The 23,964-nt window shown below is 39.1% G+C and overlaps 1 protein-coding gene across 4 annotated transcripts in view; it reads right to left on the bottom strand.

The window, feature by feature from the left end:
* Positions 1-23,964, bottom strand: part of stx1a (syntaxin 1A (brain)) — a 53,180-nt gene that overhangs the window by 27,028 nt on the left and 2,188 nt on the right. For all 4 annotated transcript variants that reach the window (XR_008606987.1, XM_055045460.1, XM_055045461.1 and 1 more), the window contains exons 2-3: positions 9,412-9,489; positions 2,997-3,096 (exon numbers count right to left, since the gene is read on the bottom strand). Coding sequence is in view for 3 of the 4 variants with exons in the window: in XM_055045460.1 (XP_054901435.1) it covers positions 2,997-3,096; positions 9,412-9,489 (178 nt within the window). In the remaining variant the exon portion in view is untranslated. The remainder of the gene's footprint in view (positions 1-2,996; positions 3,097-9,411; positions 9,490-23,964) is intronic.

A 23,964-nucleotide genomic window follows, 5' to 3' on the forward strand; every position in this document is an offset into this window, starting at 1 on the left:
CGATGATCACCAACCTCCCCAAGATCTTACAAGAATAAGTGGTTACATAAATAGAAACGGTGGAGCAAATTCTGCTTTCAGGTTTTCATAAAGGGAGATACTAAAGTTTATGATGAGAAAACAGCAACAAAAAAACCAAGGCGAGCAGATTAGAAACATGATTTGTGTTTCTGCAAAGTCTGTTAAACATTTTCAGCGTGCCAGAGGAGCACATCCAACAGGATGGTATGTTTTCACATTAAAATGCCAGCGTGCAAATGGGTCTGATGACACGTTCCTCTGCAGACTGCAGACAATGTGTCAGCAGAGGAAAGACTAACAGCTTGTGCAGGGAGAAAAAAAAGCTTGTTGCTCTTTAGCACTTCAGCTACATCCATGCATTTCAGTCACGTGGTTCATTATTTAGGCTAGAGAACAAAAAACACAATGAGCAAAGGACATTTTGGAGTGATGCTGTTGTAAACTACTTCCACAGATTTGGATAAGCACATTTCCCATCATGCATTTTCAGGGTAAAGCACTACTACTTCCATCATAAACTAGTGGTGATGTTCAGTATTAGTTTTTGCCTTTCACCTTTTTTTCCCCATTATGAGAGCATAAGCAAAGTCACCGTGTGTTTTCATAAACACATTCATCACACCTTTGCCCCCAGAAGCAAATATTACCAGAAAAATAAATGGAAAGCACTGAAAACGACCTTCAGCAGCAGTGCTGTCACTGCTGTGCTTGGTGAAATATATTGATTACATTTATGTTTCTTTATGTTTGTGTCGCTCAAACAAAATCCATTAATCAGTTCAAGGTGTTTAGGTATGAGCCTCCAAAACAAAGGGGGCTCCAGAGATGAAGGTTGGCCTCAGATAAAGGAGGTGTCTCCGTCAGACGCAGAAAGACAAAAGAAGGATTTCCACTTGAGTAACGAGTGACACGATCTGTTGTCTGGTTTGTATCGGCTGCCCTCAGCCAGGCAAACACAAACACAGAGCTTTAAATTCAGTGACACAGACGCCGACTTGTCGAAGAAAAATGAAGCACAGTTGCCTGATTGCTTTCCCAGCTCTCTGCACCACCTGTCAGAGTCACGTTAAGGCTGGTTAAAGGGCCAATCTCCAGAAAGCAGATCAATGCCTTTTCAGGTAGAAAGAAGGTGGAGAATCAGTGGGAGAAAAGGGATTGACGGCCTTGCTAGCAGCAGTAAAAATCTCCTCCTAGGATACCAGGAGTCCCCTGATCAATGCCCTGGGATAAATGGGAGAGAAAGAAAAATGGTGGAGACAAGAGCCTCATTAGGACAGATGGGCTGAAGTATCCTGCACCGACTGAACAAAGGCAAAGTGGAAAGTGCCTTAAAATGAGCAAAAGGCAGACAGAAAATGACGCCGGGAGCAGAGGGTGGGAACACTGGCCATAAAAATAATTATAGAGCAGAAACAAACAAAAAAAGTCTGCAAACAAGCGTGTCAGACTTCATTTCCTGGACAGCAGAGAGGCAGCTGACAGGCGGACCAGACACCTTCAAGGTCTCCTGGCGTCTATTACAGACTTCAGTTTAAGCTGTTTTTTCAGACGAATCATTTTCTCACATTATTCTAAAAGATGGAGTCATTTTTCTGCCTCCAGCTTTTTTGCTTATATTTCAGACTTAAGATAAAGAACAATGACATCAGCCAAGTTTAGTAAACAAGAGCTTTGTTGATCAGGACCCTAAAAGATTTCCGTTAAAATAAAACTTTGAAACAACTTTACATTTCATGCTCATTTCACAACAGAGATGCAGCTTGGATCCACTTTCAAAACCGTCCACATGTCTGTCAGACGCCAGAGTGCGCGATGTGAAAAATGAGCCCAGGCGTGTCCACCTCCAGTCCTACACAGCAGCCATCTTGCATCATTTAGGCTGTGTTCACACAGCAGGTCCGAGTTTTAGCTGATTAATTTTTCTCCCATGGTCGATCGTAAGACTAAATAACCCCGACTGCAATGAGACGTCTGTGTGAACGGTTTGCGTCCCCAAAGAACGTCGACGTCTCACAGCAGCGCTCTGTCTATTTAAGCGATGATGGATGGAGGCGTTAATGGTTTGATTTTAACGTTTGTTCAGGAGCCGACAGTATCGTCACAAGATCATAACAAGACAAAGAAGGCTAATAAAAAGAAAGGACAACTCATAGAAATGGTCTCTGATGGAGCATTATTGACTGCAACACTCGGAGTGGTCCGATTGTGATGGGATTCGTTTCACTGACTCAGATTTCTTCATTAGTTCAGAATCATAATTTTCATCTGAATTTTACTACATTTCGTTTCTTCTGGTGCAGAAACACGACGCATGTCTCATCAGTGGCAAACAGCTGGATAAAATATGACCGTTCAGACTTTGAAAACAATCAGATAAATAAATGACTTCCTTTCACATATTAAAGTGGCGCAAATAAAAAAATGTTGGGGAGTGGATAGACCGCGGGAAAAAAAGTCTGATCTATATCGCATTTGAGCAAAAGAAAAAAAATTGTATTTGGGTGGCATTTGCCTCCTGTGTGAACGCACAGCTCCAACAAATCAGATTCAACTGGTTGAACTCCCTCATTAGTGTTCAGTCGTTCTGCAGAGGTCTGGAAATGAGCCACTCCTTTAAATCCTGAGTCGAGCAGGTGAGCAGCCAACTGGAAGCAAATATATCTGAATAAAACTCCGTAGGCGTGGGATTTTTTTTTTACAATTTCTGTTCTCCACGTTAATGACTGAAACAACAAAGCCTGAGAGTCAGACAATAAATAAGCATAAGAGTTCATGTTTATTGATTGGTGTATATACTGTGAGTTACAGCAGTCTGGTGATAAAGAACCATGAGGACATGGAGAATAAATGGTGCCTTGCTTTCTGCACCGTGTTGCTCTAACTACCAATGAAGCATTTATCAGTTCTGGCATCAGGAACTTTTGCCCCTGGAGCAAATCACGACAAACTGAAATAGAAAAGACAAGCAGCCTTACTCTCATCGGGGTTCGGCGAGGCAAGGATGGCGCTGTGCTTCCTCTTCACCTCTTCCACTTTCTCTGCCAGAGTCTCGATAAAACCCCGGATCTCCTCTACCTGACAGCAGAGAGACAGAGAAGCAGTTTAGGCATTACGTTGAGACAGGAAGCCGCAGTGATCAGTCTGATGGATGTAGACGAACACTGTGGACGAAGGTCTCATGTTAGAGTCCAAACCAGAGTGACTCTGGTTTATAAACACAGAAAAAAAAAGGTGTAACCTTACAACATGATTTCCCTGGATTGAAAATGTTCTCAGCAATCCTGGTAAAACTTTTCACACAGAAGAGAACAATCATACAAAAAAAAAAAGAGATAATTTCCAGTCAGAAGTTTGAAACCATGTAATGAAATTACAATAATAAAATTGGGTGATAAATGGCACTCGGTGGCATTAATGCCCTCATGGCTGCTGGGCATAAACTGTTCTTCATAAACTGTTTGAAAGTTTGGGTCAGATGAGTGAAGGACACAATTTACTATCCAGCAATGATCTCAGACAGACACATATAAAAATAAACTGCAGAACGTAAATACATTTTACAATTTAGTCGATAAATATTGGAAGAAAAAAAAACCTTCAACAATATTAAGATGGCCGGTAAGACAGAAGGACCATGTGTGGTTCTTTCCAGTAACTCAACTCGTTGCATTTTGGCGAGTAAAATTTAAAATCCAATACTCACATATAATATATTTTCCTAGTTTAAGGAACATTAGAAATACTCTTTGCATTACATATATCAATGAATCTTACATAAAAGCTAAAAAATGTATAATCCTCTGTATGATTTGCTTCAAATCATTTTTACTTTGGACTCTGCGTCATCTGCACCAGAGATCCAGGTCTGACATTTTACCCAGTCGCCTCCCACCTGCTGCCTCATCACCAGCTGCGCTGCTCCGGGCCGCCGCTTGCAGCTGGAGGAGCAGCAGGTCACATCTGCCGGCGACTTCATGAATCTGAACTTTCATCTCAGACTGTCAAGCTCCTCATCACTTCCTCCTCCTTTACACCTGCTCCGCCGACAGGCCAGACTCCAGATTTATTCATCTCCATGATGCAGTTGTCATTTCTCGCTGAAAACCGTCGCCTGTCTCCTTCACTTTCGCTCTGCCACATTCCTGAGCCCGACCTCCCTCAGCCGGGGTCGTTCTTCTCAAATCATCTCTGTAATTAACTGCTGATCGAATCTATTTTTTTTAATAACGGCAGTGTTGGCTTTAAAATGTCACAAGAGAGAGACCAGACACTGAGGCTTGAATGTGCGTTAGGCAGAAACCAAAGAAATATCGAAACGAATGACGAGAAAAAGAAAGTAGAATGTGAAGCCATTTAGAAGAAGTTTGCTAGTGAGTCATGGTGCACCTTCTAGCATGAAAAAAATAAATTTATTTACGTGGGAGAAAAAAAAAACAATTTCAGAGAAAATATAATTTAAGCGCAATAATGCATGAGTGCTCACAGACACACACACACACACACACACAAGCTAGCACCGCTAATGCTACATCTAATTTTTTACAGGCGGAGAACATTTGCAAATCTTTCAGGGTTAAAAACACAAAACAAAATCTGTTCTGATTTTGTGCCTCATATTCATTAGTGCAATCACAATAACCCAAAAGAAGCTGCTGCAACGCTGTTGGTGAATTACTGACACTCATGGTAATTTCTATGTCTAAATTGTATTGTTAATTTATGTGCAAGTTATTGTTTTATCAATTAAGCTTTTTTTTTTTTTTTTGCTTTCCCAATGCATTAAAAAATAATTTCCCACAAATGTTCTTATTACTCATTCTGTTTTCAGCAAACAGAAATAACTTTGGGAAACCCGACTCATGTGAAACCTAAGACAGAGGGAAACATGTTGTGTCCTTCCAGTCAGTGAATGTAATTTATCACATCCCCCCCACACACACACACACACACACTCACAGTTGACATTTAATCATGTAAGCTGTCCCCGTTTCAGGTCAGTGAAAGTTTTCAAAATATTTCAAGTTTTTATTTAGAATTCTTACAACTTTCTTCAATTTGGATGCATTTTACTAACATTTTTAAAGATTGACATGACCCGTTTAGTGTCGTTAAATGTTTGCTGGGATTTTGCTCTATTCCTCCAGACAGAACCAGTGCAACCGAGTCAGTGGAGTCGGCTCACGCACTCCTTCCTACCTTTTCACCTCTTCCAACAAATTTTCTTAACAACTAACATCAGGATTTTGTGACTCCAAAACACTAACTTTGTTTTTCTTGAATCACTTACCAGCTAATCTGGTGTTATGGTTATTGTCCCACTGTACAACATTGTTGCTGTATATCTTCTTATTTTACGTATTTAAACTTGTGGTTTCAGCATTTTACCATCCTGGCCTAAAACCAAGACATGTGAACATATGTGTCTTTCTATGCACTGTGTATGTAAATATCTGGTTGCACGTGAATATACGACTCCAGATAGAGGAATAAAAAATATTTTTTATTGAGTTTGCTGATTATAGTAATGTGTTTCGGTAAGACATAATTTGTTTTAGTTATTCTTTGAACATTTATCCCAAATCACCAAGTAAAATTATTAAATTTTTCAAACATAAATTTACAGAAAGCAAATGATCAAAGAAACTATTATTTGAAACTTAGATACGTTAAAGAAAACAAGTCAATATCTTAAAAAAAGAAGAATTTTCATCACCGCTTTTATGCTTTTCAATCTTTCACAATGTTGCTGGGTTCATCACCTAATCAGTAAATCATTACAGGCCAAATGACGCCTTCTTGCATTTGAACAACAATGGAAGGAAATGGATATTATCTGAGTAGAAATGCTGATTTTAAAATGAAAATTACGGCCATCTCTTTTCCAAAAGCTTTCTATAATAACATCTCTGATTTGATCTAAGTTTCTTTCTTCATAAAAAATCTTTTCTTTTAATCTTGTACAATGAAACAAATTAATGATTTGCCAGCTTGAGGTCACAGCCTCTTGCTTTTACTCTCTTCATCGTTGCATCATCACATGAAAGGAGCCTTTAAACACAAAAAGAAATAACTGATGCTTACATGCTCCTTCGTGTGGCAACATGCGCCTCGAAGGAATGATATTCATCTCAGGTGCTGTTGTGAAACTTTGTTTTGCTTTGCACAATTTTATTGAAATCATGCAACCCACGTTAACTCGTATTCATTCTTAGCAGCCTGTAAAGTCCTGAAAAGCTGAATTTAATTCAACATCTTTAAATATAGACTGCAAACTATTCCTGTAAAAACTTTATGAGGAATTGTACATATTATTGTGTTTATAAGTTAATGATAAAAGTTTTACAGGAATCAAGTAATAACTTTTATATAAATGTCGAATAAACAAAATCCTGGACCACATGCCAATGATTTCTACTCATAATCAAATATTCAAATATTCTTCTTTTTATATAATATGTATATAAATAAAGCTTGACAAGTGGTGCCAATAGTAGTGGTTGGGATGTAAAATTAGAGACAAACTCAAACTGTCCATTCTGCTTCCTAAAGCTGCACAAGTCATTCATTCAGGGTTGATTTCTGTTGCAGTAACGTGTTCATAGGATGATTTTAGGATTGTGAGAAACACAATCCACTTTTCATTCTGTTAGCCTGCTGAGAAATCAAGCTGACAACAGTCATGTCTCCCTGAAAAGATCAAATCCTCATCGAATCTTCCACAAAATCTTCTGAAAGAGATCAAATAGAGCGTTATTATCCCAAGGCAGTAAAAAGCAAATTGCATCGATGTGACTGTGTGCGTGTGTGCGCATGCAGACGTCATGTTGCTGAAAGCCAGACCTCACACACCTTTACTTTTACACAAATGGCAAAAGCCCAGGGGAGAAATCAATAATGCCTCTCTGAGGGACAGTTTGTTGTGTGAATGGAGGACAAAGGGCTGCAGCTGTTCCTCCACTGTCTGCTGTCCCTCCTGATCTGAACCTGAGTTAATACATCCTGTCAGGGTGAGGGACTCTTTGCTACTGATTTCACTTTTCTCCCATCTGCTCTTATTACCAATTCTTCATCTTTGGCTCATCTGAGCTCTCTCAGTTCACCTGTAGCTCGTCCCAAACTGCTCTCTTCCTGCGCCGTCAGTCAAGTTATGATTTTACTCTTCCTCCCCAGAAGCAACACAATAAAACTATGAACAGATGAAAACGTTAGAGCTTCTATATCGAGACGTGAGGCTTTTTAAGGCTGCAGGCAAAAAGGAGAGAAACAACAAAAGGGAAATATATTTATGGTATAAGTGAGGATAATCAGAAAGTTAAATTCTATGAAATGAAGCACATCCACCACAGACATCCAAATAGCCGCCAGTTATTTATGATGTGGTGTCTCTTTCATTTACAGATCATCCCGTCATTTTGGTTTTTTGGGACTTCTCATGGGAGATGAGGCAATTAATGTCGGCATCAACAGTCTGGACGGAGAAACAAAGCTTCACAAAAACAACTCAGGCGTCTGCAGTTCAGATATTTCCCTCAGTCTCATTTGAGTTTATTATAAATCATCTGGAACATTTGAAAACAATCTGTCCGGTTTTGGACTCTGATCCAAAACCGGACAGCTAGATAAAATGATTGTATCTTTCATTTTTAGATAAAGTGAAAGAAATTCAGCAAAAACCTATTTTTAGATTTCTTAAAAAGTCATTTATGAATATTTATGGATGTTTCTGCATTTTGGCGTTTTGTTTTAGTAAATTTTTGTTGCAAGAAACGTATAAAAATAAAAGAAAACCTTTTTTAAAATTATTTCATTAATTGCCATATAGAAAAAGAGTGAAGACTAGACAAGAACTTTTACGTACAACGGTGGCTTGGGCAGCATTTCACTTTCATATCACTGGACAAGCAGTGTTTTCAATGATTAGCTTAGTCTGAAAACAAATCTAATTTGTTAGAGCTTATGTAAGTGGATTTTTCCCAAAGTGATCAAGGCATGTTTTAATATCTATAATGAAAATCTGGAAGCTCATTTTTAGAGATGAGTGATAAGTGATGTTTCCTACTAATATAGCTCCTTTGCATATCTACAGAGGTTTTCATTGATGCACCTCAAATTCCTAGATAATTTATCCTCCATTGAAATCTGTTTGTTGTCCTGTTTTCCTTTGAAAACTCGAACATCAAAGCCCTGCTGGTTGGGTCTCTTTCATAAATCACGAATGCGGCGAAACGGCGTTCAGCCTCAGCTGACCCTCTTCTACAGACGGTCAGCATTTTAGCACATCAAAGGTGAAGCAGCCATGTCCATAAACTGATATACACGAGTTGTTTTGAAACTGAAAGGACCTGACGGATGAAATATGGGAAAAACAAAAACCGGCCATGAAAGAACAACAAGCCGAATGTCTTAGTAAGTCGCAACAATCCCACTTTTTACATTTGTGTCTCTGTGGGAGCTCAGGCCCATTAAGGAGGCAATACAGAACCCACTCCACTCAGACTGAAAGATGTCATAAAGTGAAGCCGCCACGGCTCTGTGTGACTGATGACTCACAGAGGGGCACCGTCTCTCCAGAGGCACCAGAAATGGATCCATCTGTCAGAAAACCAGGATGGCATTCAGACTGTGAGGCAGAGATTCAAAAGTGAGTAATTCTAACATTATATTATTTAAGAATCTACTGCTTTCGTTTTTATACCACAGTGTAAATAAGTAAGCAGTGTAACCTCTCCTGTTTTAAGCTCCATCTTGTCGCTTGTTGTAACCGCAGGATGAGTCAAGTGAAAATCAATCAGGATGTGTGATTGATAGCAGCGGAGACGCCTGTGCATTGTGGAGTGTGCTGCTGCGCTTGTTGCACTCTGGATAACAATTTACTATTTCCTCAACAGGTTAAACTATCTACTCCTGCATTTAACCTATGATAAGCAGATTAACTTTTTATTGTGCATTATTGTTTGGTTTCCTCTGTGCTGTTTGTACTGCAGGCCTCTTAAATGCACCACAAAATCCTGAGCTATTTTGTGAATTCTGGGTCTGGCTTGGGCCATAATTCTATTGTGAGATCAGCATTTGTGCAAACAGAACCTACATGTAGAAGCATACATCGCAAAAGTATGTCGCAAAAGTATGTCTGGTAAAACAAAACGAAGTGATGACCTAGAAGAACACAAGCAAACTGAAGTAAATAATGATTCGTGCCACACCCAAAACATCAGGAGAGAAAACAGCCTGCATTACATGGATAACAAACCAAAACGAGTGGAACTGACACCAGAAGAGGGATGATGCCCTGGCAGATGTGGTGTTACAAATAACCTGATCATCAATTCACGATGGCAAGTTATGAAAGCAGGACAGAGGGAAAAGGATGGGAAAGATTAGAAAACAAACCTGTTCAAAGAATTCCTCCATGAAGCCTTTGTCCATCCCCACAGCGACTTCATCCTCTTCTTCTGTTGTCTCCTTGCCCTGCACACACACACACACACACGCACACAAATACTGCTATTATCAAAGAGAGACTAAATAAAACTGAATTTATAAACTGCACTAATGTGGATAACAGCAGAAAAGTTGAGATCAGACCACTTCTATTGCATAACTCGAGGTTAAATAAAACGGCATCAACCGTCTCGCTCCTTCTCCACCCATCAGCTGATTAGAGTCAAGCAGCACTTCAGCAATTAGAACCACAGATAGAGTGATTAACAACTTATTATTTAATTACGACCTGGAGGCAAACTGAATGTTGGTGGGGCAGGGCTGTTCTTCTTTTACACCTCCATAAACGCATGACTGTAGAAAGTTGATATTTACATACAATTTAAAAAAAGGAATGCAATTTTTTTTCTCTTCTTTGTGACATTAAATTAGACTAAAGTGTTTTAGGTCAGTATTATTGCCCAAAGCTTTTCCACAAGTCAGGATAATGAGAAAAGGTTTTTTTAGACTCAAAAGTCAACATATATTTAATCAGTACTTGAGTTCTGAGGAACAGTTTGTAACAATATTTCTGCAGAAATTAAGACTTTTATCTAGAAGTTTCTAATTTCCAAACTGCAATAAAGCTTTTTGGAGAATTGGCTTCTTCTTCTCTGACTGGCCTTTCAGCCCATGTTGAAATACTGAGATGATACCAACCTCAGCACTTTCTCTCCTAACTGCAGAAACTAATTTAACGATTTGAAATTCAGCTTGGAGTATATTTTATTGTTCAGCGTGTGGGTCAAAATCACAGCTAATTTCTGCTGAAACTTGCAATCAACTGAGACTGAAGCAACTGCCTTCCAGTGTAAAAGTCTAGAAGTTCAGTAAAATGATAAATGTTTGGTAGTAAGAATGCCTTGACTCAAAAATTAAAATAAGAGAAAATTGAGCCCAAATTATTGCAGAATATCCTAGATGTCATTCACCAAACCCAGAAAGCCTGGAATCTCCTGCCTGACAGCCAAAACATGGCCTCCTTAGCAGTAGCACATGGTCGACATCAGACACGTCTTTTTCATGAATCATGTAAATTCAGAAAGAAAACCTGAAAATAAGGGAGAACATTCGAATTTCCCATCATGTATCCAGTGATTCATCATGAAATAAATGCTTATTCCTAATCACACATCAGCCATTATGCTGCATTAGCAGGGATCTCATGTGGTTTCATCTCATTCATTTAGCCACTGTCAAACTAATCCACATGCCCATTAAGAGCTCCATTTGCTTATCAACACTGGAACGTCAGGCTGCACTTTTTGTCTGTTTTTCCGCAAGGTGTTCCTTCATTTTATTCAGGAATTTAACAGAAGCCAACTCTAACCCACCTACGTCTGCAGTTTCTTTCCAAATATTCACTTCAGTAAAAAAGAGAATCAGGGAAATCTTGTTTGTCAAACTCTGCTAAAGTGAGAGGAGGGATCCAGTAAGAGCTTCAGCTGTAGCTGTTCCAGAAACCTTTTCCTGAGAGTACTCTCTGGTCTCTTTCAAGCATTAAGTCCAATCAATATTTAAAACGCACAGATGTACATTATTATTAGATTATTATTATTATTATTATGAGCTGCAAGAGTGTATGCTGGCTGCTCCATTCACTCAGACAAAGGCAGGAGAGTGAAAGCATTACATTCACTGGGAGACATAAAGCTTACAATCAAATGAGGAAGATAAACAAATATCTGATGGGAAGCGTTATCCAGTCTATGTGACATTAATCTACAGCTGTTTCTGTCTGAAATTGCCATCAACATTTTCTCAACATTTCTGACAAAATTGAAAAATATGCCTTATAAATTTATTTATTTTTAATCAGTTGTAATGAACAAGAAAATATCCTTGAATTGTATCTTTGTCAAGTTCTTTGCTATGCGAAAAACAGTGAATGAAAATCATTTTGTGCTTTTAATTAGCATCTTCCTCTGTGAGAACAGCTGACAGAGATGACCAGAAGGCAAAAAGAAATGAGGCACAATGAGGAGATGAGTTAAAAACACAGACAAGAGAAAAAAAAAATGCTGTGAACCAGGTTTAACGGGAGATGCTGAGATAGTTGGCACAAATCTCAGTGAGAGGAACACAGAGCCACTGTTATCACTCTATTATTTGGGCCCACTCAAGATATAATTAACCCAACAGGAACTGTTTTCAAAAAAATTTGTGAAAACAGTTTATATTCACGGCAGAAATCCTCCTTAAATGACCTCGGGATACAAATATCCGAAGGAGGTAATATTCAACGCTGACATACATCGAGGAGTAGGACCTGCTGCTTTTTCAGTTCAGCTGCGGTTCTGTCCAAAGCGGGGCGAACGCTGTAAAGGCTGCAGCAGCAGGATGCAGAGGAGGAAAACAAGCAGGCACTCAGAATAGGCTGAGAGAGTGCTGTCCAGCCTCCACAGAGGGATGCTGTCTCCCCTGCAGAGAGATAAGGGTTCTGGTCTGTTTTCTTTTTTTTACTGTTCGGTCAACCAACGGCAGCAAAGTCGCCACCCCTGGAGTCTCCACCTCCCACCCAGATCTGGAACTCCCGCTGAGCCAAAAAGAGTCTGCGGAGGCCCTCTGCGCCGCACTCTCCACTCAGCCCACAGACTTTACTGTCCACACACAACAGATGCTCTGAGCCAGACACAAAAACATACATCTACACATCACAGAGGACACACTTACAAAATGCAGCAGATGGCATGAATGCACGCACACACACACACACACGCACGTGCGCATGCAAAAAGAAAACAAGGTCTATAAACGAGCTGGTCCTCGTGGACCGTAACCCGTAAAATGCACTACGCCTCTGGGCTCATGCTTGGGCACAACGTCCCAGCGGCAGGTGATGCTGTCGCCCGATTGCGCCGTTCGTTAGATTGGAGAGTTTTCCATCAGCAGGAAAGTCTTTCCATGGAGACAGAAGTGCCCACACATCCAGAGCAGGCGGAAAGACGGAAAAGTAGTTTATTCCATTCAATCAGCCAAGTTGCTTTGTGTTGTGCAGCAGCAAAACCGGTTCAAAGTGCTTTTATATCATAAAAACACAGAGACAAAAAGTCATAAAACCAACATAAGAGTCACCAATTGAGAAACCAGCAACAATTTAGTCAAGTGCCGTAATGAAAATCATCTACACAAATCCAATATGTTGCTCAATGCTCCATTTATTATGGTTCACAATCAACTCTAAACAGGTGAGGTTTTAGTTTTATTTAAAAGAATTCAGTGTTTCAGCTGTTTTGCAGTTTTCTAGAGGTTTTGCTCCAGATTTGTGGTGCATAGAAGCTGAATGCTGCTTCTCCATTTTCTGGTTCTGAATGCTCAGAACCAGAAGACCTGAGAGGTCTGAAAGGTTGATACAACAACAGCAGATCTTTAATGTATTTTGGTGCCGAGTCGACCAGTGATTTATAAACTAACAGAAATATTTTGAAGTCTGAGCTACAGGGAGTCAGTGAAAGGACTTCAGGACTGGGAGAGTGGAAGACAAAGCAGACCAGGGTTAGCAAGATATATAAGAAGTACAAATTTCTATCAGAAGGCACAAATGAGGGAAAAATACAGCAACACAACAATTACTGAAAGCTGTGAAAGTGTCACACAAGGTGCAACAAGAACCCAGAGAGGGAGCTGTGAATAAAGCAGATCTCTGCTTACTAACAGTAATCTCAGAGTTGCATGTGATAACAGATGAGACACAGCTCCTACAGAGGTGAAAAGACATACAACTGCAGTTCTTCGCTGTTCTTTTTGTATTTCCAGTTTTAAAAGTTGACCTGGCGTCTGTGTATGAGAGCCGGTTGAAGAAGCATCCTGCAGTCGGACTCATAAATAAACCGTCAGCTGCACAGGGAGGCGATGTGAAAATAACCAAATTTAAAATCACAAGGCAGGGAGAGAGATTTCTTCTGTGCTTACACAGGCATGCACAGAAATCCTCTGGTTATAGATGTGCATGTCTATTAGAAAGACAGGAAATACGGAAATGTTATGTGTTGTTTGTGCAAATATTATAAGGTTGTGCAAATAATATAAGGTCCAAATATTTCAATCTTCTTGATAACAGTGACATGCATTTTAAACTGAACCATCTGTATCTATAGATGATCACCATCACATAACTGCTATAGATGCTAAAAAAACTAATTTCATTTGCCGCTTTACTCTTCTGTTGTTTTTGTTTTTTTGTTGTTGTCATGATTCTGAATATTAAAAATATATGAGTTCATTTTTGCAAAAGAAACAGTGATCTACCATTGTTAATAACTGGTTGTGACATCTTACGTGAAAATCAAGAAAGATAACTTGTAAAGCCTGGACTTTGACTGGGACATCCAAAACATTATCTTGTTTTGGTTTTTTTCAGCTCCTTAAAAGCGCTTCAGATCACTGACCCTGCATGAGCTTAAGGTCGGGGACCGTTGGCTGCATGACCTCATGAGATTATGGTTCTGATACTATACCACCACAATGTTTAACTGTTGGTATTATTATTATTATAATTTTAAATGCTATTGCAGTTTCACTGTGGTTTCAAGTCTCGAGTTTCACCTCAGTTCACAGTCAAGACTGATTTCTCTAACGACTGAACATTTTTTCATCACATCCTCAGCGTCTAAACAAATGAGACAAAGAGTAGTAAATAATTTAAAGTGTTGAACAATGACTTAAATACAAAATGTTTTTATTTTGATATACTCTGCTGGACCTTGTTATTTAACCATTAAAAGCGAGAAAACATGACAGTCAGTTTTGTTTATTTTGATTCGTAAACAAGCTAAAGGGGAAGTATTATGTGTTTTTCAACCATATTTACAGTAAATCAAGTAACTATGTTAACTTCAGAAAATTTTCTATGTATGAAAAATTAAAATATGAAAAGAATTTCACACCTTCAAATTAGATTTCTAGTTTTAAGAAACCTGTTCTTTCTGAAACTCTGCTTTCAGAACATTGTGACATTTCTCCTCTATTAACCTTTTAACGCTGAGAGGTGGCTCGCACAATGAGCTCAGCAGATTCGACCAGGTGTTTACTGATTGCTGCTGGCTAGTCTGAAGGGGTTGAGTGGGGGGCGCTGCTGGGTAGGGCTGCTCTGTGAGGCGAAAGCTCGCTTTGAAACCTGCAGCTCTGAGGATGAGCTGGATTCACGTTCACGTGTTGAACAACTGAATGGTTGCTACTGGAGATTAAAGGACTTCACAAACGTGCTTGAATGAGTCAAGGCAACAATCGAGATGCTTTTTGATGAGCAAATAATATTATACCATGATGAAAAAGGTTGCTTTAATATGATAAAGCATTCAGCATTCAGAGAGACTTTTATGTTCTCATTATTATTATAAAGCTGCAGCTAACATGAACAGATTGTTATGAGTCATTAACAGCCCATAATTCACCAATATCACTGGCTAAAAATCAAGCACATCTTTTCACAGAACGACATGCACAGCGGCTGCAACTCACATACCTGATTCCTTTCACTGCTGTTTCACTTTCCTACTGCTTTTTGGGTAATTAAATGCTTAATTTCATATTTAAAAAAGAAATGCTATTTGTCTTTTTTTGTGTTTCTAATATTCCACAAAACAGGTTCAAGTAGTTAGATGAAAAAGCTGCAGACTGTCGATATTCTTACCCAATGACTCGATTAATCACCAGAGTAATCGATTGCTAACATACCTGTTAGCTGTAGAACTGACTCAGTGTAACCTAAGATTTAGTTCTCCATTCAGCATTCTGACAAAAAGGCACACTGGCAGCCCAGAGACGATGCTAACACTTTGAAACCACGAATCATCAGCCGACTGACAGAGGACCTGTCAGAGTGAATGACTGGCTGGCGGAGGAGGAGGACAGGGTGTAGGTTGATTGAAACCTGGAAATTATACAACTGGAGAGGCAGCGTGGCTGATGAGCGGACACGGCCAGTGATGGAGACAGCCGGGAGAAGACCAGCCGAGTGTAAAACTCATTCAATTCCTGTCTCATTACTGTTCTCCCTGTTACAACATCGTCAGCAGAGGAAAGCCACAAGTGTCTGTCGTTCGGAGAATACACTAATGATTAGTTTCTGTATCTGAGAGGAGAAAAGGAGCTAAAGCGGCTTATTTATTTATTTGCTTCAGGCAGAATCATTGAGAACTATACAGAGAAATATCCTCCGTAGAATCTAAAAGTAAGAAGGTTTTTGTTTCTGTTTGTGTCAAATTATTGCAAAATCTTGGAGCAGAAGACTTTGACTTTAAACCATAGATTTATAAATAAAGAACAGCAATACAGTAAAATGAAGAAAGTCAAAAAAGTTCAACATATTTAACAGTAATAAAACAGAAGATGTCTGAGGAATATCAATTAAAAACAATGCAAAAATTATTGTTACATTTATAAATGTTATGATTAGATTGAGTTATACTGAATGTACATCAGCAGTATTGATTGCTCACTGCCTATTAAACAGACTCTCTTATCCATCCATATCATTTAAACTTTTTATTGTTTATTATTTTAAACAAAACAGAAACATGGAAAAAAATAAAAACAATTTCATCCTTTTCTTTAAATCCAAACAGCAGCCATGATGAAGAAGAAGCTATGAATCATATTGATCTGGAAAAAATACTAACTGAATTCTCTGTTTTTCTGAAAATTGATTTATGACATAATTTCATCTGACTTTTTCATCTAATTTCAAACTTGAACTCGTTGTAGCCATGCAGACGTCCAAGTTTTTAAACAGAGATGTTTTTGTTCAAGTGAATGAAGATCACAGAGATACCGAAGAGATAATTGAGATTTTTTTCCCCCGGTGAAGTACGCTGGTTGCAATGATGATAACAAAAGCAGCGCTCTTGCATTTTTAAGCCTCTTCTACTGTAGGTAACTAAAGACCAGTCAGAGTATTATAAATAGGAAACAAATTATTTGAATTCAATTAATTACAGTTCTCAAAGACACAATGTAAAGCAGTTTTAAGCTACAAGAAAAAAAAAATGGTCACAAAGCTCATTAGTCAATGACTCAATGAAGTCACCTGTATGCTACCACATTATTAATAAGGTGGAAGAACTGCAGAAAAATCAGAAGGTTTCATCTGTCCACTGTGTCCACATGCTTACTCAGAAACAGGGATTGCTGCAGAGTCAATGACTCAATGCCTCCATCTGTCCCCTGTTGTCACATGTTCTCCCAGGATTTACAGTTTCTGCAAAGTCAGAGACTCAAGGAAATTAACTGTCCATTATTACCACATGCTAATCCAGGTGGAAGGATTGCCACTATAGCCAAATGCTTTCTCAGAAAGAGGAAGAGGGATTCCTGCAGAGTCAACGATTTGATACAATTATCTTATTCAGGAGGGATGGCGGCAAAGTCAATGACTAAATGTATCTGTCTGGGCTTCCTTACGTAATTTTTTACTAATTGACAGTGTGAGTTTTGGTTGCATGTGGAATGTATGCAATTAAATTAGAATCTGCCTTGGACTAAATCAGTCTGATTGTCTAGTTGTAGGTATGAACCAGATCTGTTTGTTTCTTAAAGTCCCTTACATCTGCTGTGAACTGGCACTCTATTAAAAAACTGAATTGAACCTCCTGCCATTTTTGTGACAGTCACTGTGAATTACTTCTCATTTTAAGACTCGTGCATAGTTATAGAATGCCTAACAATTTCCTGTTGCTCTCTCAGTGTCCTTCTCCTTTAATTATCTTCTCTCTCTTATCCACCTCACCTGTCATTGTGACACCTCCTTCCTTCAGAGTGGAGCTTGACTACAGAATCATTACTGCAGCAGAGCCACACACCGTGGACTCGGTTACCTCTCTCCCCTCCACACTCCATCACTTTCCTTCCTTTGCACACGCTTCTGTCCAGACTTTAAATTTTGTACGGCATCTGTCACAACATTTCGCTGTGCTACGTTTCCACTAAATTAAATAATTTATTCCTCCTCATCCCCCCGACCACCACCTTCCTCACATCTTTCTGACCTTTAACAATGCAATCATCAGACTGATGCCATTTAAAAGCGCATAAACACAAATTTACAAAGGGCCGCACAGCAAAAGGTTAAATAATGACTTATAATGCGATAGTACCCTGACTTTGCACGAATCAATATCAGTCGGTTTCAGGTGTAAATCTGTCAGCTCTCAGAGAGACGTCTATTTGTGCCACAGAGACTCACATGAGAAAAGTGACCTTTCAGCCCAAGTCCTGACTCCCCACTTCCCCTCCCACATTTTGGCTTCACAGCTCATAATTAGCCGACAGGTCGGGGTGTGACTGTATGAATTACACATGATAAAAGATTTTCATACACCAACTCTTCCATCCTGTGTGTGTGTCCACGTGTGTGTGAGTGAATCAGGTTTTTATATCCTCGTGGGGACCTAACTGCAATGTGGAGTTGTGGGGACCACTGTTCCTTGTGGGGACACTTTCTTGGTCCCCACAACGTGGCCAAGGTGGATGTGACAGAGCAACCTGGTCTGACATAACTTCACTTCACAGGAAGTGAAGTTATGATGAATCGCAATAGGCTGAAGAAAATGAATGGAAATCAATGTAAAGTCCCCACAAGTCATGAAAACATAACTTGTGTGTCTGCAGGCAGTAGAAAAAGGCTGACCAGTGTTCATTTTGGCAGGAGTGGGAGAGAAAATGTCATAAAGCCTCAATTGAACTTTATTGACAGATCACAGGCTGGGAAGAAGAGATGTGCTGTCACCGCTTTTTCCCTCCACCCATATCTGCTGCTCCAACTTCCCTCTGAAATATGGGAAAGCTAGAGCATGCTACAAGTCACTGACCATAAAGGATTATGACACGATCCATGCTCTACTAACACAATAATGCTGTGGCAATGGAGGAGAACATGTAGCAAGGTGTGGGAGGAAAAAGCAGGACGTGATGAAAGGGAATGCTTAGAAAATAAAATACAAGAAACAGGGCTGGGGAAAATAAAGCTGAGGAACATATTAATAAAATTAACAACAAATGTTTGCCAACTTTTTTAGTCATTAAATAATCTACTTTGTTATGAATGGTCTAAATTAAGCAGAAACATCAGCTATTTATGCTTGGAATTTTTTCTAGATTTAAATGTTTTCAACAATTTATCATTTCCAGAGAAAGCAGTTGTTTATCTAATAGAAAGCAAATTACAAATGTATTTACACATTCTGTGGTCTTAACATTTGGCACAAACCTCAACGTATTTTTGGTGGATTACTTGGTGACAGACCATCACAGACAATAATTTGTAGTTTTCTTCTTTTTTTCTCATTTGTGGATGTGGACAAAATAGTTGATAACATCCCAACGTCCACAACTGAAATACCTTGAAACTGATAAAAGTATAGATTTTTAAAAATTAACCTATGACATTTTTGAAATGTGATATAACAGAATCATTTAAAAAACAGACTAATAAAACAGGCCTGAACAAAAATGATGCTACTTCTTGAAATAATTGAAAATAATTTGACCACAGGGACACGTCAACTAAATCTGTGCAAGGTAAGTTGGAATATCAAGACTATCGAGGAGTATTGGAGAGAAATGTACTGCCTAGTTTCAGTACGCTTTGCCTCGGTCAAAGGTCATAGGTCATAGGTCATCCACAAGCACCCAACTAAAACCACCCAGGAACAGCTAAGAGGAACACATTGGACTATTCTGATCTAAGTCCCATTGAACATCTGTGGGAAGATAGAATGAATTAATTTAGCTGCAATGCCAACAATTGTTGCTCTTCTGTCTTAAATAACAGAGATCATTTAATATATTTTGAATAAATTTTTTATCAAAGGGAAAACTATCTGTTTTATTGTCAAGTGCTTGAATTCAGCACACTGCCAATTTCTGACACACATTGAATGTACATTTTGGTGATGGATATCGCACTGAAAATCGTTTCAGACCACGTTTCTCTCCCAGCTTTTTCCACGAGACAATGTGTCCATGTTCATTGACCACAGATGTTTATCCCGCTAAGGAGCCTCTGCCAAAAATCCAACTGGCAACATTCAAGACTTTAATCCATCAAATTCACCTGCAAACTCTGACAGGAACACCTACTTAGAGCCTAATGAGGATAATTACCATTTAAAGCCTTAATCTTCAACAAGAGCCCATGATGAAAAACCTCTATCTGCTCTGCTAGAGAACCGTTCAGCTGCTATCAATTATGTGATGATGTGAGAGAGGAGGTCAACACATTAAAAATTCAATCTTAACAGCCAGAACCAAGATTACCCAAAGCCAATCTCCCACAGCAGATGGGTAATGTTTGACTACAGGATTGTCGTCGGATTTATAATATTAGGAGCTTAATTAGCTCATTTATTGGAAGAAGCTTCAACACAGCCAAATTCTTAAAAAATCAATCACTGTAATTTCATAACTCGTACATCTACAGCGATCCTCGCTGGCCCAAATAAATCGTCTGTAAACAACAGTTTAACAAGCCAAATTTCAGAAATAAACATTCACAGCCAACACACACTGGATATCATTGCAGCTGTCAACTCATTTGCAAAGACAGACAAGTCCCTGGTGAGATGCCAGCTTGGTCACACCATTTCATGGCTCATTAATGCAGCCTCTACGTGTTAATGAATAATATGCTGGTGAGCGTGCCGTCTCGATAATGCTGAACCATGACGAGGCATTTCACTGCAACTCCTGATTACATCGATAGGTTTCCAACCTGAGAGAGGTCAGTGTTTTCCGTAACACATGCAAGGCATTACGGAGACAAATTAAGTCATCACCACTGCTTATGCTTCCAAACTATAAAAGGTTAAAAATGGCACGAGAGCTTATAAGTTTGGCTTTAGTGTCTAGCACAGATACGACTGTTTCCTGTTTTGAAGTTATCTATTACTCTCTCAATGTCAGCGGTGAGCTCATGGTGAACCTTTGGTGCACCATGCAAGATGGAGACTGTGAGAAGCGCATTTGCAAACATGATTGACTGCACTAAGCTCCTCCTCCTTGGCTCTGATTGGTTGTTTCTAACTGGAGGCAGCAATATATTGCTACAAATGGCCAGTATGACAACTGGGAGTATCCAGAGGAGCCATCTGTCACTGCTGGGCCGACTGGGAGCAATGGGAACACGTTGATAAGGAGAGGTTGTATGACCATTGTAGTTAGTGAAGCTGACAGCTTCAGGCGCGGAGCTCAAGAAAAGCTTTGGGAGAGGCGATGAAAAGCAGGCGTTGAGCTCATAAATTAGCTTTACATGCATATGGGCAGTGCTGCAGCACAACCTGGATCATCGCATAAATATGAGCAAACCCAATATCTGCCAACATGACACACATGATGATGAGTAAACGCGCTGTGTGACGCGACAACAAACACACAGAACACATGAGTAACATAATTTGGAAAACTCAGACTTCTTTTTGCTTTAGTGCCTTGCATTACTCACGCTTTTTGTACATTTTCTTATTTTGATACTTTTTACCACAAACTTTATCTTGTTGATCTGGCCCTTATCTGCCAGACCATCAAATCCTCGTGTGTAAATCGGGAGTGGCAAGGAAGCTGGTTACAATTCACCAAGGTTCACTTTTCACCAGGACAGCAAAAATTTTGTTCATGGCATATTTGTCATGAGTTGTGGCAGACATGGACCAAAATGCAGGAAAGACGGTAAGTGTCACACTGGAAATAAAAATTAATTCAAGCAACTTGCAAAAAAGATGAAGAGAAACAAACCAGGCACAGAAGACAGGCAAACTGACAGGACAGGAAATGAAAAGATCTGATGAGAAGTGAAAGAATCTGACTGGTCTATAACTTCTGGAGAGATGATTAATGGCTCATAACCAGGTGAGCAGAATCACTAGAATACAGTATATCTAAGAGGGTACCAGAGAAGCTAAAGGTAAAATGCCTTAGCATAAAAATGAATATGTAGTGATCTAAACAAAAAGCAAAAGAATCCACTGAATTAAAAACTAAAGAGTAATGCTAAAATAGGAATCTAAACAAAGATGCAAAGAACAGAACACAGAAGAGAACAAAACGGCCAAACGAAAACAAAATAACTCCAACTTATCCTAAATATAACACAAAGAAAAAAAAAACACAAAGACCTATGAATTATGACATCTGTATGTGTTAGAAGTCCAGACCTGAATCCATCGTAGAATTTGTAGCAAGACTTGAAAACTGCTTTTCTCCGCTACTCCACAGAACAATCTGTTGAGCTTGAGGTAGTTTGTAGAAAACAATGGGCAGAAATTTCAGTCTCCAGATTGGCAGAGCCAGTAGAGACATTTCCCAAAAGATTCTCAGCTGCAAGAGCAAAAGGTCGTTCTTTGAAGACTCAAGGAGGCTGAATAAAAATGAAGTATTTTATTTTGTAAAGAAAATGTTAGAGCCATTTGTCATGTTCCCTACTCTACAGAACTACATACTGCTTTGTGTTGGTCTATCAAACAATTTCTCAATATGGTCAAATAAGAGGAATTTTTGTTTTAAAGTGACAAAATATAAAACATTTAGGTATGTGAACACTTTGATTAGATAATAATTTACTTCAGTTTGTTTGTATAGTTGTACTATGTTACATAACATGGAGATAATTATCTTATAGAAACATAAATGACTTCCAGTTATTAACGTGTACAAATTTTCAATTTGGTAACAGAGAAGGATCTGAACTGAGGCAACAAAATCAATTATGTAGAAATAAAAACAACAGCTAAACATTGGTCTTGATGAAGCTTACTTGGGGCTGGCAAGTAAATTTAATTGGCAAACTCTAATTTTGTTCAGACTCAGAGGAAATGTCCAAATCAGCCAATTATTTCTAGTTTGCTCGCAGGGATTTGTTAGTCAGCTGTCAACAGAGCTGCATGGGAGATAATTGGAGACATTATTAACCATATTTGCTGGCATGGATGGTGGTTATATCCACTGTAAATAGGGAATCCATCCATCCAGTCCCAGTCTGTCATGTTGAGAGTCTCAGGGGTTGAAGGCCAGACTGTATGATGGAAGGACCACAAGCCCATTGCAGCGCCAACACAAAAACTAACGACGATGAAAACTCATCCCTCAAGTACGTTTAGAGACTGCATGTGCACCATTTTATAATTAAAGTATTTGCCAGAAATGTGAAGATGACTTTACAATCATTTACAGAGCTTGGGAAAAGCAAGCACGTCTTCTTTTTTTTCCAAAACTGAAGTTGTGTTTGTCTTTTATAAAAAGTTTCATACAAACACCATCTACCCATGAAATGCCTTTATTCATAAGCAAGTTACACACAGACTGGTCATACGGTCATAACTGTACCCAACTTTAAAATATTTGAGATTCACTTTTTCACCACTGCCCCTTGTTCAAGGAGCACAGAAAGAAATATGATTCAGCCTGTCTGTAAATGTAAACAGATGTTGACATTAGATTAGCAGGGATAGTACAAAATGTGAAAAGAATAGCATCGTTGCATCGTTCTACACTAGGCTGCATGATGTTATTGGGAGCTATGATCCTGCTACACTTTCACTATTTTTGCTGTGGCGGCGCGGCCTGGGTTGTGGCTATTCCTTTAGGATTTGAAACTCAGTCTGTCATCACTTTCTCCTTGCAGCTTTGTGGTGATGCTTTATTAAGTAGCATTAAAAAAAGCATCACTTGTATGTCCACTTTATTAAAATGGGGACATGTAATTCTACAAGGGACTCCGAAGACTCCCAAATCTCATTCAGCACCATTTTAAACAACATCAAGCACAGAAAACATGTACAGAGAAGAAAAGAAGTGATGACAGTCAGCAGAAGCTTCATCTTCTGTCACTGCTAACGGCCACATTAATAATCTGGTTTTTATTGAAATGATTTTATACCCAACCTAAAATGTGCCAAACTTGTTTTTCTTTCATCATGCAAGGACAACATGGGAAAACTTGTGAAAAACAAAGCATAAAGATGAGCGTAAGCATTGCTCAGCATCTCTTTAAAAGCCTGACAGTGAAAGATTAATCAGAGAGACAATCTAAGAAAAAATATTTTTTTAAGTGCTGGTTTGGATGGTTACGTAATCATAAATTCACCAATATTCTGCTGTGCTGTCCCCAACCCGAGCTCCAAATCTGACGCTCTATGTGGAAAACAATATTAATGGAGTGCTGCTGGGAAATAACAGTGTCTGACTTGCAATTTGCTTCAATCCCATTTGGTCTGAGTTGCCTAAAATAGGTCTGTCTGCAGGCCTCTTCGGCTGCAATCTCTCAGACATGAGCGATACGATCAGAAAAGATGAAAGAAAATGGGATCAGCGGTTGGCATTTCATCGGTGTCGACTCCCCACGACGCACGCCTGAATACCGACTGAGCTTCTTACTCGCTAAGCAGGTTCTTGACTAATTCTCTGTCTTTCTTGGTTAAACAGCAGCATGCATGAAGGAGGAGGACAATGGGAAGGCAGCGTGGCATGATGAAG

The sequence above is a fragment of the Poeciliopsis prolifica genome, unplaced genomic scaffold (genome assembly GCF_027474105.1).
Source record: "Poeciliopsis prolifica strain line A6 unplaced genomic scaffold, Auburn_PproV2 SCAFFOLD022, whole genome shotgun sequence".
NCBI classification, from domain to species: Eukaryota; Metazoa; Chordata; class Actinopteri; order Cyprinodontiformes; family Poeciliidae; genus Poeciliopsis; species Poeciliopsis prolifica.